The sequence below is a fragment of the Amphiura filiformis genome, chromosome 4, assembly GCF_039555335.1.
Source record: "Amphiura filiformis chromosome 4, Afil_fr2py, whole genome shotgun sequence".
NCBI lineage: Eukaryota > Metazoa > Echinodermata > Ophiuroidea > Amphilepidida > Amphiuridae > Amphiura > Amphiura filiformis.
In genome coordinates this window covers 43,095,155-43,114,580 of record NC_092631.1, presented here as the reverse complement: position 1 = coordinate 43,114,580, position 19,426 = coordinate 43,095,155, and the positions used below count along the sequence as shown (strand labels likewise).

The 19,426-nt window shown below is 35.4% G+C and overlaps 1 protein-coding gene across 3 annotated transcripts in view; it reads right to left on the bottom strand.

Moving 5' to 3' along the window:
- Positions 1 to 19,426, bottom strand: part of LOC140150911 (uncharacterized) — a 33,963-nt gene that overhangs the window by 5,222 nt on the left and 9,315 nt on the right. The window contains exons 1-2 of one of the 3 annotated variants that reach the window (XM_072173066.1): positions 16,162 to 16,716; positions 10,355 to 12,853 (exon numbers count right to left, since the gene is read on the bottom strand). The exons of 1 other annotated variant lie outside the window; for it this stretch is intronic. In XM_072173066.1, coding sequence (XP_072029167.1) covers positions 11,787 to 12,848 — 1,062 coding nt within the window. In that variant the 5' untranslated portion in view covers positions 12,849 to 12,853; positions 16,162 to 16,716 and the 3' untranslated portion in view covers positions 10,355 to 11,786. Of the gene's footprint in view, positions 1 to 10,354; positions 12,854 to 16,161; positions 16,717 to 19,426 lie in introns of those variants that run through there. One more of the 3 variants, XM_072173067.1, reaches the window with a different exon arrangement.

Sequence of the window (19,426 nt, the reverse complement as noted above, 5' to 3'; positions counted from 1 at the left end):
TTTACATTGATGAGGTTTCTCTCCTGTATGAATCATTTCATGCGTATTCTTGTTTCCCAATGTCGTGAATGATTTGCCACAATACCTGCATTTATGAGGTTTCTCTCGTGTATGAATCCTTTCGTGTTCTTTCTTGTTTCCCAATTGGCGGAATGATTTGTTACAATAGCTTCATTTATGTGATTTCATGTTCTTTCTTGTGGCCCAATTGGCTAAACGATTTGTTACAATAGCTGCATTTATGCGTGTTCTCGCCCGTGTGAATCTTTTCATGCGTATTCTTGTCTCCTGAAGAAAAAAATGATACAAATGATCTTGATTTACACTAATTTTCAGGAAATGTGTGTATTTTAATTAGTGTGTCATTTAGGTCATAAAACTCTGTACTAGTCTTAATGAGTATGCAATTATTCTAGTAGTAAGAATGTTAATGGCGGGTTAGGGAATAGGCATTTCTTTTTGAAATAGGCATTGCTAAAATACAGGGTGAGTAAAAAATGCAATAAAGAAAAAACATATTTGTTTCAGAACTAAGTAGAATTGTTTTAGTTGTTGAAACTTGCTACAAATGCAGTCAAATGCTACAAATGCACTCAAAAGCCACATTGTGTGAAAAATAATTTTAAAAGTGAATCGCATTTATGGTTGTATTTTTATAGGTCTCACAGCTTTTGCTGAGATTCGCTCGTACCCAATTTCAATTTTGGATACGACCTGTTTGTTAATGAGATCATAAAATACGCAATAGAGGTTACGTATCTGACTTGAAATGCAGGGTTGATTTGTTCATTGTTTCTCTCTCCGATGCTCAAATAAAGTTTTCATATTTCTCAAGTCCTTATACCTCACATCTGTAACTCTAGCTTTTATTTGCCCTATAGCCAGCAATCGATAGCGTTTCATCTACTATTGCACTATCCTTGATCCGCTAAATCATAAAATCTAAAAAAAAGATACATCCGATTGTTTGCACTTTTAACGCGTATCTATACTTGCTGAACAAAAACATACAGCATATTGCATTGGTGTTTCAAAGTCAAAAAAAAAAAAAAGCGCACTAAATTGCAAAATATTTGGTGTATTAAATTAGTAATGTCTAAGCTACGAGAGGCACTTGCTGGGTTCTTTACGTTCAACCGTTACGTACAATGGTAATACGGGTTGGGCCGATTTCACCATAATCGAAGATATCAAGCTTGTTGTACCACGTAATATTGATCGGTATTTTTGTCGTGCAGTGCGCATCAAGGAGAACTAAAACAAGGAATCTGTAATAATGCTTTAATTTCCTTTAAGACTGAAAATAAATAACACATTTCATTTCCAGATTTATTTAGAGTTCATGAATAAACAATATTTTTCATATTCCTATTGAACGTAGAATCAGTTTGTACACAAAAACAAGGAAAGAAAGTGTAGGCCTACATCATGTATATTTTAGTGACAATTTTGTTTTAGCTTTTAATAATTGTTTTACATGTTTGTTTTACATGTATGTGTTAATGAAAGATATGTTAGAAATTAACAAACAAACGCTAGAAATTAACAAACTAAAACAATGTAAATTGTACACATCATTATGTTTTCTGAATCCTCTGCAAACGTGTTTCTTTCTTTTCAGATAGCATTGTCAACACCTGCCGTTATTCTTAATGGAGAGAGAGAGAGTGACTGTGTTTTACGTTCACCCACACTCATAGAAATGACTTGTTCGCCTTGTTGGCGCAATTCAAAAGGAGTAAGTTTGGACAACTCAAAAATAGTGTAAAAGTTGCCAAAACAAAATTCATTTTAGTTATCCGAACTTAAAAATGCTGAAAAAGCTCAAAAGTTCCGTCAACTAATCAACGTTGTTGGCATTACTTACAAAGTTGATGTAAATCGTTGCGTCAACTTTTTAAGCAATGCCAACTTCTGAATTAAAGTTCAGGGAACTTAGTAAAATAAACAAGGTTCAAAGAACCAATTAGTTGAGTTATTGTAACTCAACATGTAAGTTGATGTAACTCGTTCATATTAAGTTACGGGTACTTATTGTTTTGAGTTATTCCAATTTGGTAATGTGTTACTTAATTCACGTAATTGGATCATTTTCTGCACAATTAGCAGTATTCAAATATTTATTTTTGTAATCAGTGCAAAATTTAGTATACTATAGCACACCTTTAGAAAATTATGCTAACCTAGTTTCATTTTCTGAGTTGTAACAACTCAATAAAGTAAGTGCAAATGAGTGCAACCAACATAATGATATTGAGTCAGCATTATTCACAATTGTACGCGTTGGCATTACTCGTAAAGTTGACGCAACGACTTAGCTTACTGAGTAATGCCAACGAACAATTTCTATGAGTGCAGGCATGTTTTTTTATGAACTTTAAAATAAAATAAATAAACAATAAATATTTTTTTAAATATCTTTTTTGTTGTTGTTGCTTTCCTTGATGTACACTGCACGATAATTACATTATAGCAAACAAGTTCGTAGGACGTGGTACAACAAGTTTGATATTCTCGATCATGATGAAAGTGGCCTTTAGATAATTGTTGTCGAGACTTTGACATCAATTCGTTTTGAAAGACAGATCAACATGATTTTGTGGTCATTGTGTCAAAATAAAAACAAAAAATATCTCAATCTCAATGTGGTTTTGTCGGTAACGGTGCTGCTGCATCACACTGTGACGAGTGCTTGTGCGGGGTTCACGTCGTCGTATTTTCTTGTCCCAATTTATCCACGTTTTTCAGCTTTGTGGATAATTTTATGCTTCTTACCACCACCTGAAGTGAAGCTATACCATCATAGACGTACTTAAAGTGGTTTTTGTTTCAATTTTGAGCCTTCCTTGAATGCTTTTTGTGCCTTAACTTTGCAACTACTTTGGCCCACAACCAAGCCTGTTGAATTTTGCACCCGGGAGGATGGCCGCCTCAGACATGGAGTAAACTCACACCTGTTGGGTAACTGGTCTCGGGTATGGTCACTGGGGAGCAGCGGTAATCCAGGTGAGATCCAACCATTCTTCCTTTCTTCATAATGGATGTCAAAGCAGTTTTTATATTGTATGCTGTTGGTATTCTACTATATACTACAGTGAACTCGTATGCAAAATTAGTAAATGAAAGTTACATTGTGCAAGATGATGATATTTACCCTGGAAACAACTTCAAGATAAACAGTTCCATGACATCGGTAATAGATAGTGCCAAACACTTCCAGGTGTTACTTTACAACTCCCAATAGTGTAACATTGACGTAGTAAGATCTGATAAAAATGTGTTGCTGCATTTCTTGTGTACTTTTCTGCTTCTTCAAGCTGGCGACCTTGAAACTAACCCTGGGCCACGCCCTTTGAAGTATCCATGCCAAGTATGCAAGCTTGCATGCAAGTGGGGACATCAGGCTATTAGATGCGATACATGTTGTAAGTGGTATCACAAGGATTGTATGTTAATGACTACAGATGAATATATTAGCTTAAATAAAACTGAAGCTTCATGGATTTGTTGTGCATGTGGCACGCCCAACTTCAGTCTCAGCATCTTAGGCGGGTTCTTTGACTTTACGCATTCCAACTCTTTTGAACCATTGTCTAACACCACCATTGATGAAACTGAGCTGTGGATGGGAGCCCCGTCAGCTACTTCCTCTCCAAAGGTTGTTAACCCTAACGGCGCCAAGAGACGTACTTCTTCGTTGAAGTCAACGTGTACTACATCCTCCTCAAAACACAGAAAGAACATCATAGGCAAGAAACTCAAGGTGATTGTTGTGAACTGTCAAAGCATCAAGAATAAGACAAGGGAACTGGAGAACCTTATTGAATCCTCAGATCCTGATATCATCATGGGAACTGAATCCTGGTTGACTCCGAATATTCTTGATGGTGAAATTTTCCCTGAAAATTATGGGGTCATCCGTAAGGACCGTACTTCTGGAAGAGGACATGGTGGAGTTTTCATAGCTTACCGAAATGACCTCATACTTACGCACCGTCCTGATTTGGATGCAGATTGCGAAATAGTGTGGGCTCAACTCCAGATGAAGGGTACCAAATCAGTGTTCTTGGGATGTTTCTACCGACCACCGGATGATGGTTCAAGCAGCTTAGAGCAACTTGACAAGTCCCTCGCCAGTCTCCATGGAAGTGTTAAATCTCCGAATGTGTGGCTAGGCGGTGATTTCAACTTGGGGGATATTGATTGGAGTACGACCACTGTCATGAAGTATGCCAATAAGAGTGCACTCTGCCACCAGTTACTGGAAATCACCCCCAGTAATAACTTGACTCAGATGGTTACGCAGCCTACGCACCGCACAGAAGATGCTGAAAGCCTTATTGACTTATTTTTGACTACAAATCCAACAACAGTACAAGATATCTTTCATATGCCAGGCCTCGGTGCATGCAAACATGACACAATCCTGATAGCAGTTGACATCCAGCCTCAACGTTCAAAGACACCACCACGAAAGATCTTCCTGTACAGAAAGATGAACACAGAAGAACTAATAAATGATGCTCATGAGTTCTGCTCATCCTTCCTCAACTCAGACCCTGAACGGAACTCTGTTGAAGACAACTGGATCCAGTTTAGAGACTGTGTAATGAAGATGGCTAAGGATCACATTCGCATGAAGACCATCAGAGCTAGTAGTGATCTTCCGTGGATGACAAGGGAATTGAAGCACATAATACGGCAGAAAAACCGGTGGCACAAGAAAAGCAAAGAATCTAACAGCAGCCGCGTGTGGGAGAAGTACATCCATCTCCAGAAGTTAGTCAAAACTAAAATGAGGAGCTGTTACAACCAATACATTAGCAACATCCTTGGACCAAAAATGGAAGAGAATCCGAAGATTTTCTGGCGTCACGTCAAACGAGGCATAAAGAGAGATAACAGCAGTGGAATCTCAACTCTTCGCCACAACGGACAGTTGACTTCAGATGCAACAGGGAAATGTGAAATTTTGAACTCATATTTCAAATCGGTATTTACAACAGAGGATACCACCTGCATACCCGAGAAAGGTCCTAGCCCTTTTCCTCCTATGCCAAACTTCAAGATCACGGTACCAGGAGTGGAGAAGTTGCTCTCCGAGCTCAATCCTTCAAAAGCCGCTGGGCCAGATGGAATTCCGAGTCGTATTTTGAAGACGCTTGCTCCTCAACTTGCACCAGTGTTGACATTCATATACAACCAATCTCTTCAATCAGGAGTTTTACCGCAAGATTGGAAATCAGCCAACATTACACCAATCTTCAAGAAGGGAGATAGAGCGGATGCTAAAACTACAGACCTGTGTCGTTGACGAATATTTCCTGTAAAACCATGGAACATGCCATCCACAGCCAAATCATGAATCATCTTGACCACCATCGTATCTTATCTGACCAGCAACATGGATTTCGGAAACGGCGTTCATGTGATACACAGCTGCTAATCACACATCATGATCTCAGCAGTGCCTTGGACCAGAGAAAGAGCGTGGATGTCATCATACTCGACTTCACAAAGGCATTTGACACCGTGCCTCATCTCCGCCTCCTCTCCAAACTCAAGTACTACGGCATAAACAATCAGCTGCTGTCCTGGATATCATCCTTTCTTCAAGACCGATCCCAGAGAGTAGTGCTAGAAGGTAGAACTTCATCTGCAGTTTCCGTCGACTCTGGAGTTCCACAGGGAACGGTCCTTGGACCGCTCCTTTTTCTTCTCTACATCAACGACTTACCAGAGGTGTTAACATCAACAGCACGTCTATTTGCAGATGATGCCCTTGTATACCGAACCATTTCTTCACCAACCGATGCTGAAGCTCTCCAAGCTGACCTAGACCATCTTACCAAGTGGCAACACGACTGGCAGATGCAATTTAATCCAAGCAAGTGTTATGTGATGCATGTATCCAACGCTAGAAGTCAAGTACACCATGACTACAAGCTGAGCAACCAGACACTCGCCGTCGTGAAGTCACATCCATACTTGGGAATCCATCTTCAGGATGATCTAGGATGGAATACTCAGATTGGCTCTGCAACATCCAAAGCAAGCAGAATGCTTGGTGTGGTTCGTCGAAACCTTGGAAATTGTCCAGAGAAGTTGAAGGAGCCTACCTCAGCCTTGTTAGACCCCACGTTGAGTACGGCTCCGTGATCTGGGATCCTCACCAGAAGAACAACAAGGCGAAAGTGGAGAAGATCCAGAGAAGTGCTGCTCGCTTTGTCAAGTCAAACTATGAACGCACCAAGGGGACGGTAACAACTCTCTTGAAAGACCTTGGGTGGCAGTCGCTGGAGGACCGCAGAAGATCTGCACGTCTGACCCTGTTGTATAAGATCATCAACAATGAGGTGGACATCCTCAGTGACCGTTACCTAACGCCAGTTACCCGACCTTCTCGCCGCTGCAACTCCAGAAGTTTTATCCAACATCAGACCAGACTCCAAAGTCACAAGTATTCTTTCTTCCCACGAACAATACCCCAGTAGAATAACCTCAAAGAAAACATAATCCAAGCTCCGAGTAACCAAGCATTCAAAGCACACCTACAGGCTCAGTAACCAAGCTTAATCCCCGCACAAGCTTGGCTGTCATACCCAGACGTTCTGGGTCCTGCCAATATCAGAGTTGAAGTTGAAGTTGAAACTGATCTTAACTTACCAACGCTGACCTATGTCTGTCGCATCAACAGGGAGATAGTTTTCCCGATCCATGTTTTGAGCATCTGCTCGAACCACACGATATCTCACTCTTGTGCATAAACTATCATGACGGGTGGTACATACATGCGCATCAGCAAAAGATACATTTTGAAAACTCACCTGGAAACTGCCTTTCAAGTCAAACGCAGCGAGGTTTTTTGTAGTGACGCAGTATCGGTATCAGCACAGGACAGAAGCAAAAATATTATAAGTTATGATGTGGATGGAATAAGCAGCAAGGGGACGCAATGGTAACCTTGTCAATCAATACTTATTCTATTGTCTGCCAAAGTTCAACCGATGACATCACCAATACATTTATCCATGATCAATCCAATCGATATAAGCAATTATCTCCGAGGCAATATTGCCGCGGTCAAGTAAATCGATTGTCTGGTTATATTGAGTCTATAAAATGTTTTAATAACCTACCAAAAACATGTTTGCCAAAAGAATTGACATTTTTAAAATGTTGTAATTTTTTTTTCATATAAACGTTTTAACAACGTTTTCATGACATTTGTAGAAACCGCCGATTAAATGTCATTAAAACGTTCTGAATAAAACCAAAACTTATTTATAACACATTTACAATGTTTTAAAAGCATTGTGTGTTTGCTGGGTGGACTATGCAAGATTTACCATTTTGTCTGCTTTATTTAAGTTTCCCCAGATATATGTCAGCTGAAGACAGTCTATTTCAAGTGATATCTACTGAAGACAGTATTTTAACAGTTTGTTATCTACTGAAGACAGCATCATACCAGTTTACTATCTTCTGAAGACAACATAACATCATACCAGTTTCTATCTACTGAAGATAGCTTTATACCAGTTTACTATCTGCATAATTTTTATTTGCTATCTGAAGACACCCTATTTCAACACGTTATCATCATACCAGTTTGCTGTGTACTGAGGATAGCATCATTTTAATTTTTTATCTTTGGTATTTTATGAAAGTATGGTCCTGACTATATCACATGTTAAAACTACGCGGAATTCATTTGGGGGAACATGTTCAGAAAGCTCAAACTTAAGGGGTCAAATTTCAAATATTAAAAAATGATATGCAAATGTACCGCTTGGAACAACATTTTAAACAGAGAACAGTTTGCCACATCTCCACACTATTTGGTGTTTCCGTTGCCTGGGTAACAGGAACTGTCCCTTGTTCGAAGGGGGACAACTTGAAACTAATTGTTATTAAAATCGGAGAATGTTTGAATTTTGGTCCCTTGTGGAACCGAAAATCTGAACTTTTAGGCATGGATTGTTACTAGAATATTGCCAAAAATTACATATTAATGATCCTTTCCAGTAATTTTAGCTCATTAACTTCATTGATTGGTGACAAAAACAATAAGATATGAGCGTAGAAAGAAAATATTAATTGATATATTAAGAAAACAGTACGTCCGATTTGCTTCAAACAAAAGCTATATTAATCAGTTTACTTAGCTTTATTCAATATCTGTATAAAACATGTTTAGAGCATTTGCTAATATCCTCATAATCCACTAAAAGTATTAGCATGATTAGACAGTTAGCACGAACTGATGTGTGGTGGTAGTTTCGAGGTCTCTAGGTTGATTTTTATGTTATTTATTTATTTATTTATTTATTTATTTATTTATTTATTTATTTATTTATTTATTTATTTTATTTATTTGTTTATTTACTTATTCATTTATTTATTTGTTTATATAATAATAATAATAAATAATAAATAAGCATTTATAATGCGCCATTATATGTAGAAAATTAAATCTAATCCAAGGTGCAATTTAATATGGATAGGATTTAGTTTGGTTATACAGATTAAAGCCAATTTTAATTTTATCAATTTACAAATTAAAGTATAATTTTTGTTATAATAATGAATAGCTGGTCTACGAAGCAACTAGTTATGGTCCAGGGCCATAGGTCGGAATATCACGTGTGCTGCTGGATTAATCTCTTCAGACATCAAACGGCAGTATAGTTTAGAGGTCAAAGAGAGTGATATAGTATTCATAGCCAGACATAATTATTACAATTAATCACAAATATACGCGCATTTCATGTTTTTATTGAATTTAATAACCGTGCTAAAACATTAAAACTGGGAAACTATCGAACAACCGAATTATAAGCATTACATGAACATCAGATTCATTCAATTTAAGGGGATACTTCACCCCTGCCCAATTTTGTGCCTATTTTTCCATTTTTCGCTAAACTTCTAGCGCACTGGTGACAAGTAAGATATGAATATTATAGGGGCAAGGACTACAACTACTGCACTGAAAATTTAATTTCAGCACAGACAATAGTTGTGGAGTTACAGTCGAAAATGAGGGAAACCAATATTTGATCAATAAATCAATAACTATTTGCCCTGAGTTGCTGAATTTTCAGTGCAATAGTTGTAGTCCTTGCCCCTATAATATACATATCTTACTTGTCACTAATGCGCTATAATTTTTGAGCAAAATGCAAAAATAGGCACAAAATTGGCCAGGGGTGTAGTACCCCCTTAAAGAATTCAATTTAAAGAATATTTAACATAGAGGAAAGCGTAGAGCATATTCGATGCACATTGTGCACATTCCTTTTGAAGATTCTGGTTTACAAACTTTGATACCACTTAAATATAAGTATATTAAATGTTTCTCAAAATATTACCATCACCATCACGAATCTTCATCAATTGACGTATGATATGAGCGCATAATCAATAGCGAGGCAATTTTGTCTAATCAGCCAATAAAAGGCCACGTATTATGTAGCGATTCAATAAACTAATCAGATCTTCACTTATATAATAATTATCATGTTAATTGTCATGTGTTATTTCTTAGTTTATTTATCAGCAATCACCCTATAGTAAATCCGACTAACGAAGTAACTTAGTGTGTTCTGTTAGTTTGAAAAAGATTATGATTTGGCAGAACTTAACATTAAGAATACAAAAATCTTTACAAACTGTTTAAAAATCATTAAACCAATCAGGTTAGGACTTCACTTGACTCGACTTACACGTGATCTACGAATAACAGACGTTTGTATTATAGCTGTGCAAATAAGAAGAAAACAAAATCATAACGCCATATAGGTATTATACAACAACAAACATACACACCCATCAAATCCTTAAAATATATATTTTTAATTTTTAACTACAAAACCTGACACCGTAAACTTACTGCTGATAAAAGCAAGCAATTGGTTCAGACTTGTTTTACTCGATTATGTTCACCAAGTATTCGTTATTCAATCTATTTCAAGTTATAATTGTTGGGTAGCGAATACTTTTACGTTAAAACATAATGACTTGAAAAACAACTAAAAGGAGGATTTTGTGATCCTAGCATCCTCTTTTTATGACATTTGTCAGTACATATCCACGAAAAAAGCTTATTCCCAAAATTTCAGTTGATTCCGATTTTGCGTTTGCGAGTTATGCATGATTATGTGTATTACAATGCTCCATAGACAATGCGTTGTAATTTCGTTCTGGTATACCAGAACGAAATTCAAATTTCACGATATCTTTGCCAAACGAATTAATCTGCAAGAAATATTTTGTAAATAAACATTATGTAGCCAGAGGTTTCCAGTGGTATAAAAATCTCAACTTTTTTTTTTTTTTTTTAAGTGGGGGGATGAGGCTGTGGATCACGAAATGCCCTTTTAAATAACGAATCGAATATTCGATGTCAAATATGGAGTATGACTTGGCCCTTGAGGCAAATCACTGAGTCACTGACTCTTGACACAATGAGCATGATTTCTGAGGTTTCACTCGTGTAGGAATCTTTTTAAGCTTTCATTCCTATAATACTGACCATACTGTTCGACTGACTCTTGACACAATGAGTCTGATCTGAGGTCATGATTCTTGTTTGCTAATATCTTGAACGGATGTTTATTACATTAGTTGAATCGCTGAGCTTCCGTTCCGTTATTTGACGATAATTAAGGGGGTACTACACCCCTAGCCAATTTGTTGCTTATTTTTGCGTTTTTCTCAAAAATTATAGCGCATTGGTGACAAATAAGATATGTATATTATAGGGGCAAGGACTACAACTACTGCACTGAAAATTCAGCAACTCAAGGCAAGTAGTTATTGATTTATTGATCAAATATTGGTTTTCCCTCATTTTTGACTGTAACTCCACAACTGTTGTCTATGCTGAAATAAAATTTCCAGTGTAGCAGTCCTTGCCCCTATAATATACATATCTTACTTGTCACCAATGCTCTATAATTTTTGAGAAAAATGCAAAAATAGGCGCACAAAATTGGGCAGGGGTGTAGTACCCCCTTAAACAGGGTAACCTAAATATTACAAAGTAGGACCCTAAAGCATATATGATATACCGTAAAACATCGTCTGCAAGCATGTACATAGTGTTTTTATGGAAGCTAAATTAATACGATACGTGCGTAAATATGCCAATACAATAGATTGGTCTTACAATAATACTTGTTTGTATATGCTTGGATCTATAATTTATTTGCTCAAACTCCATAATGGCGCCTGGGTTGATTTAGCTTTCATTAGAAGCACTCTATATGCTTGTAGACGAGGTTTTACGGTACTACACACACACGGACATCGTAAAACTGTAAATACTTGTAAGCATAGCCTCTGTTCAGCATAACTGAAACATTAAAAACAATGCTTTAAAAAAAGTAAATGTTGAAAACAATATATGTCAAAAATAACGTTCCACAATGAAGATATATATAATTATATAAAAAAAACCATGCAAAATGTTGCCAAAATGTTCTCCAAAACGGCTTTCTAAAAATTCTAATGGCTTTCTAAAACCGCACTGATAAATGGAGACATTATAAATAAAAATTCACAATTGATATAAAGTGTCTGTGTTTTGATGTATCCCAATTTGTTTTTCATTATTTGAAATTTCATTTCATTATTTACTACAAAACGTCTTTGGTTTCTTTAAATACATTTTTATTATGATAAAGTGAGTCCCCCGGGACTGTAAATTGTACGCAAAACATTAGGTAATGAAAAACAACCCAAAGTTGGATCACTTTACATTCAGGTGGGTGAGTGATTTGTTAAAGAGCTGCATCCATGAGTTGTCTGTGTTTCTTAGACATTTCATGTTTCTTCTTGTCACTCAATGTAGTGAATGATTTGTTACAACAGCTACATTGATGAGGTTTCTCTCCTGTGTGAATCATTTCATGTTCTTTCTTGGGTCCCAAATGGCGGAATGATTTATTGCAGTATTTACATTGATGTAGTTTCTCTCCTGTATGAATCATTTCATGGGTATTCTTGTTTCCCAATCGACTGAATGATTTGTTGCAATAGCTACATTGATAAGGTTTCTCACCTGTATGAATCATTTCATGAATATTCTTGTCTCCCAAACGGCGGAATGATTTGTTGCAATAGCTACATTGATGAGGTTTCTCTCCTGTATGAATCATTTCATGTTTATTCTTGTTTCCCAATGACGTGAATGATTTGTTACAATAGCTGCATTTATGAAGTTTCTCTCCTGTATGAATCATTTCATGCGTGTTCTTGTCTCCCAAACAGCGGAATGACTTGTTGCAATAGCTACATTGATGAGGTTTCTCTCCTGTATGAATCATTTCATGGTCTTTCTTGTGTCCTAATTGTCGGAATGATTTGTTACAATATCTACATTTATGTGGTTTCTCTTCTGTATGAGTCTTTTCATGCATATTCTTGTTTCCCAATTGGCTGAATGATTTGTTGCAATAGCTACATTGATGAGGTTTCTGTCTTGTATGAATCATTTCATGTTCTTTCTTGTGGCCCATTTGGCTGAATGATTTATTACAATAGCTGCATTTATGCCGTTTCTTTACTTCACCTTGCTTATCCTTCTTTGCATTCAAATGACCTGAAACCCCTTTCCATATTTTGTGATCTTTACGTCTTCGTTTTTTATGTCCTTTCGTTTGTATCTGCACACAGCCAGCCTTTGGTTTTAAAGTTGGATTGCTGTACCAATAAGGCTTAATACTCAGCTCATGGCTGCGAAGATGTGATTTATAACGTGGAATGTTTTCAATAAATCTTCTTTTACAATACTTGCATACCGGGTCTAGTAGTAAATCCCATTGTCGCTTAGGTCTCGTCATGTCTTCTGAAAAATAACAATGATAAAAATTATTTTGATTTACACTAATTTTCAGGAAAAGAGTGTTCTTCAATTAGTGCTCATTAAGTTTTGGACATCATTAGTCTTGATGAATATGCAATTATTCTCGTAGTAGGAATGTTAATGGCGGGTTATGGAATAAGTATTTCTTTTGATATCGGTATTGCGTAAATACAGGGTGAGTAAAAAAATAGGTGCAATAAAGAAAAAAAAAAGTATCAGAACCAAGTAGTGTTTTTCAGTTGCTTTTTTTTTTTGCTGCAAATTCTACACTAAATAGTCACTGTGTGCATGTTATGTAAAAAGTAATCGCATTTACGGTTTTATTTGAATGGGGCATTTTTCTGAGATATGCTCAATTTCAATTTAGGATGCGGCATCAGTTTTTTTTAATGAGAGCATAAAATGCGCAGTAGAGGTTACGTAGCCTATTATATTGTGGGATACGATGTTGTATTTATCTAGAATAACAATCATCGAATACTCTGTGCACACCTACACTATAATGCGGATGTATACGATTCCACTTTGGTGCGGAAGTATCGTATAAATCAAATTTAAATATAAGAAAGATGTGAAGGTCTCCTTGTAACTTTATTTTTTTCCCACAACGTCAAATAAACTTTCAAATAGAATTAAACACCAGTCATTCCAAATGACATGCGTGCCATTTTTTTCTTGGATTACGAGACTTCCATAATAAAAAAAAAAAAAGATAATTATCAAACAAAATATCCGAAATCAAGGTGCGCATCCTTCCTTGCATCACAAACCCGGTGAGGAGGGTCTTCGAATTTTGTTTGTGTTGGGATGTGCGGCTAGATCTTAGAAAATTTGCCCAGAATTTAAATTATGTTTAACGAAAGAAAGACTCGAACTTATACCAATATTATTTTCGGGGATTTTTGTTGAAAATTAAGGTATAGATACCGTAGCCTAGAGCGCCATATAACTAATGTAATAATAATAAGTAGATTTATTAAATTCTTGATTTTTCACAGACCTTTCTTAAACCATATTTTCATGAAAATGAGAGCCATCAAAAAATCTCAAATGACTGAAAATGCAGCCCGAATCTAAACTTTTTTTAATACTCACACAAGTCGCCATTTTCTTACGTGCACAAGCCCATGATTATTACCCGTGTCCCTTACTTAGGCTTTGTACGTACATGTAGCTTAAAATAACGAAAATCACTAGAAGGCCCTTAATCGAAAAGAAAAAAAAAAAAAAATCTGCATGTTTGTATTTTGGTAACGCATAGGGTTTGTAATGAATAGAGAAATCACAGGTTTTTAAAATTGATACTTCAACTTGTTCCATTTTTTTACCCTTGCCCATCTTACTCGCTCTGTAGCGGCAATCGTATATAGGGGCCTACATAAAAAGAGACCATTCCAAGCCGTAAACATGAACGTTTTGGGCCGTTTTCAGATTCAGAAGGAAGCATGTTGTTTCCTTTGATTTATACTGTTTAGGAAATAAAAGCACATATCCCATATAATAAGCAAGTGATTGATTTTGATGACAGTTTCATCAAGATACAGGATTTAATTAACAATGTATACTTGCAGAAACAAAAATTTATGCAACCACATTGTATTGTTGTTACAATGTAAAAAAAAGCGTGCTTGAAATAAATGTCTAAGCTACCAGAGGCACTTGTTGGTTTCATTTAAAGCTCAAGTTCAAAAGTTTTGTCCGATTACCTAAAGGGTGAAATAAAACGAATTGGGCCGTTTTCAGATTCAGAAGGTAGCATGTCATTTCCGTTATGGTTTATACTGTTCATGAAATAAACGCACATATCCCATATAATAAACATGTGATTGGTTTTGATGACAGTTTCATCAAGATACAGGATTTAATTAACAATGTTTACTTGCTGAAACAAAAATTTATACAACCACATGTTTTTCAATGTAAAAAATAAAAAGCGTGCTGGAAATTAATTTCTAAGCTACCAGAGGTACTCGTTGGGTTCATTTAATGCTCAGAATCAAAAGTTCTGTCCGATTATCTAAAGAGTGAAATAAAACGAGTTGGGTCGCTTTCATCATAATCGAAGATATCAAGCTTGTTGTACCACGTAATTGGTATACCGTAGATTATTGCGCAATGGTGCATCGATGAGAACTAAAACAAGGAATCCTGTAATAATGATCACCCTTTTGGCTTCATAATCGGTAGAGTCGGTTGTTGGTCCGATTTTTATTGAAGTTTTTGTTTCTATTTTGACACGGCGAACAACAAAATCTTGTTAACCCGTCTTTCAAAACGAATTTGTGTCAAAGGCATGACAAAAGTTATGTCCCATTATCTGAATCTTGTTGTTCCACGGAAATTAACAAAGTAGTTTACAGTTTTACACATTATTCTGTTTTCTTAAACGTTGTCAGAAACTTCTAGATCTACAAACTTGTTTCTTCTTTTTCAGATATCATTTTCAACACCTGCATTTGTTATATAATCTGAATGGTACTTGGTACTAGTGCAATCTATTTACAGCTTCATCTTGATGTAATTACATCAACAGCCATGGAAAGACAGGTAGTGACTAGTGAATGTACTCATCCAGGAATATTTGCATGTTTTTTTGGTTTCATGAACTCTTTAAATATATTATTTATTTAAAGTAGGACTATTTAGAATATTAACAATAATAAAAGCACAAGAAATGGTGTTATTAATTTTTCTGTAAAGTTGTTCCTTTTTTCATATATCATTTTCAGCACCTGCCGTTGTTATATATATGGGAACTTGGGAAGACAGGCAGTGATTGTGTTTAACGTTGACACAGGAATATTTGCATGTTTTCTTTTCATGATCTTTAAAATCAAATAAATAAATAAATAAACAAATTATAAATAGAGAGGGTGGCCTATAAATAAATGAATTAAATATATCATTTATTTAAAGGAATCCTATTTTTTTAAAAAGCACAAGAAACGGAGTCATTATTTTCTGTTGTTTTCCTTGATGCCCATTGCACATTAACCAAACAACTCTATATGGTACAACAAGTTTGATAATGATATCTTCGATTATAGTGAAAGTGGCCCAACTCGTTTAGATAATGGGACATGACTTTTGTCGTGCCTTTGACACAAATTTGTTTTAAAAGATGGGTTAACAAGATTCTGTGATTCGTCGTGTCAAAATACAACAACAACAAAATCGGACCGACCAATCCTGAATCCTCCCGATTGTGGAGTCAAAAGGGTGATAAATTACACAACTTCTATGCTTAAGAGATCTTAGATATATCAGCAAAAGACATTGTGAAAACTCACCTGGAAAATCCCGGGGAAATATTCCTTTTAAATAAAACACGGCGAGGTTTTTGTAGCGTCAGGATGGGCTTCAGTACAGATTAGTTATAGAATATGAAAGCAGCTGATATTCTTCCCAAGACATGTAAGGTTGAAGACTTATTATAAGACGTTTCTAGCCTACATTAGCTTACATTGTAAAGTGTATGATGTACATGTATCGTCATGACGGAGATGATCACAAGCGGCGACAAGTTGAAAGAAGAACTGAATAGAAACAGGAAGCTGTGAAGTAATATGCAAATTAGCAAGATCACAGGAAATGAAGTACCCACTTGAATGTGAAGAGAGGTAACGATCAATATATTGAACTGTGGATGCTGTGCTTGAAACAAGTTCAACTCAAAACAATTGGAAGTATATCAAATAGACAATACCTGGACTATGCAATGTACAACTTGAGCATTTACATTTTTAAAGAAGGTCTACTTAAAATTCTTAAACGTGTCTGTGATCTTGAATGGTGTTTTAGAAATTTATACGCTCTTCTTTGGAAACATTCCGATTTGGCAGATTTTCATAAGAATACAAAATATCAATTATGTTGTCATTAAGGGATCTAGAATGAGCGTTTATTGCGTTTCGACAGTATTTTTGTGGGACATGAGAGCACCTCAGACCTATCGAATTGCATTCTGAATACGAAGCATGTCTTTCTGATATCAAATAATTTTCATTTTTGAAAATCACAATATAATACAAATTTTATGACAAATTATAAAATTTGATATTTTTCAAATTTTTGATATATAACAGTCCTCGAAGTAAATTATATAAATCTAATGATATATTCTTAAAGTGTATGTAGCTGGGAGGAAAAGCCGACGGTCAATTGAAAATTTTGACATTTCATATTGAAGATATGGATTTTTTCCCAAAAGACCTTTTTTTTTTTTTTTGGTGTTTTGGAAAAAAAAATCCATATCTTCAATACGAAAGGTCAAAATTTTCAATTGATCGTCGGCTTTTCATTCCACCTACATACTCTTTAAGTATAAATCATCAGATTTATAAAATTTACTTCGAGTACTGTTAAATATCAAAAATATCAATTTTTAATGATTTGACATAAAATGTGTATTAAATTGCGAATTTCAAAAAATCAAAATTATTTGATATCAGAAAGACATTCTCCGTATGCAGAATGCAATTCGATATGTCTGATGTGCTCTAATGTCCCAAAATAAATACTGTCCAAACGTTCATACCCCAGCCCTTAAATCGACAGGTTGAAAAAATCCAAATCAGTTAAGGGATCTAGAATGAGCGTTTATGGCGTTTCGACAGTATTTTTTGTGGGACATGAGAGCACCTCAGACGTATCGAATTGCATTCTGAATACGAAGCATGTCTTTCTGATATCAAATAATTTTCATTTTTGAAATTCACGATATAATACAAATTTTATGACAAATTATTAAAATTTGATATTTGTCAAATTTTTGATATATAACAGTCCTCGAAATAAATTTTATAAATCTAATGATATATTCTTAAAGTGTATGTAGCTGGGAGGAAAAGCCGACGATCAATTGAAAATTTTGACCTTTTATATTGAAGATATGGATTTTTTTCCCAAAAGACCTATTTTTTTGGTGTTTTGGGAAAAAATCCATATCTTCAATACGAAAGGTCAAAATTTTCAATTGATCGTCGGCTTTTCATCCCACCTACATACACTTTAAGTATAAATCATCAGATTTATAAAGTTTACTTCAAGTACTGTTAAATATCAAAATATCAATTTTCATGATTTGCCATAAAATGTGTATTACATTGCGAATTTCAAAAAATCAAAATTATTTGATATCAGAAGAAAATTCTTCGTATTCAGAATGCAATTCGATATGTCTGATGTGTTCTAATGTCCCACAATAAATACTGTCCAAACGTTCATACCCCAGCCCTTAAACTCTTTGAGAGATAACAATTTGTCACGGCTTACGCCGAACGTCGCGGAATTTCTTCAAAATCAGGTCCGAAATAATGAGTTTCATATGGGCAACTGAGCATATCGCAATATCAATATTACTCGTGAGATACAGTGGCATATTTTCTAATTTCCTGCAGACGTGAAAGATGAAGGTCGGCCGCCATCAATAATATTTTGGGACATTGATAGGTTCTGATAACACTTTCCAATCACGACACTAAAAAATTCTCTGGAGCCCCCCGTTAAAAAATATGACCACCCCCTAACCCCCTAAAAATCGCTCCAAAATCACCTAAAATGTGTTTTAAAAAGCAGTTTTTCATCGCATTTCCAGGCAATATTGTATTAAACTCCATGATTCAACAGGTCCCAAACAAATTGGTATTGAAAATACATATATTGGTGAATCTCTTCACAAATTTGCAGAAGCCAGCAATTTCATTAAGGTGGATTTTTTATAAACTCAATATAACTATATTTTCAAAATGTCGAAAATGAGAAAAAATGCAAATTTTACCTAATTTCTAACTTAATTATTGCCTTTATTCAGGCTGAGTTTGATATGACCTTTTTAGATAAACATTCCCCATCCTTTGCCTATAGAAAAATGCTTTCTCTATTGTGGTATCTTTTTCCAATTTATTATGAGGGGTCTTTGAAATATTGCATTTTGCATTAGTTCGTAAATCAACAAAATCAAAATGAGCATATTAATATTGTCTAATACTATTTACAATCTGTATTATTCAGAAAGAAAATATTATATAACATCAGTATGTAGATTATTAATAACAACTGAGTACAAGTTTTTACCTAGAAGTGACTTTTTAATGTCCAAATATCTCATTTTTGGCTGTATTTTTGGTCAATAATTTACATTCATATATGCCTACATAGTACATACGCGCGCTACATAAAGGAGGGCTTTATTGTTTGAGACTAAACAACGGCGATATGGCCCAGCGTTTAGGACCGGCTGATCTGCATGAGGATTTCAGTTGGAGGAATAATGGTATATGATGAAGAAATAACAAAATGTTCTGGTATAAGCGTGGTTTTCATGAATGAATCCTAAATTAAATTTGATGATGCGCGAGAATTTGTTAGATTTTACTACATCCACTTGGTCCCATTACCATTTGGTACAATAACCATTTGGTCCTATTTACCATTTCGACCAAAACCCAATAGTCTAAGGGACCGTTTACAAACACTTGTTAGGGGGGCTGATGCAAAAAAAAAAATCATCGCGAAAATTTTTCGGGCCCCCTTTACAGACTTCAAAAATTTTAG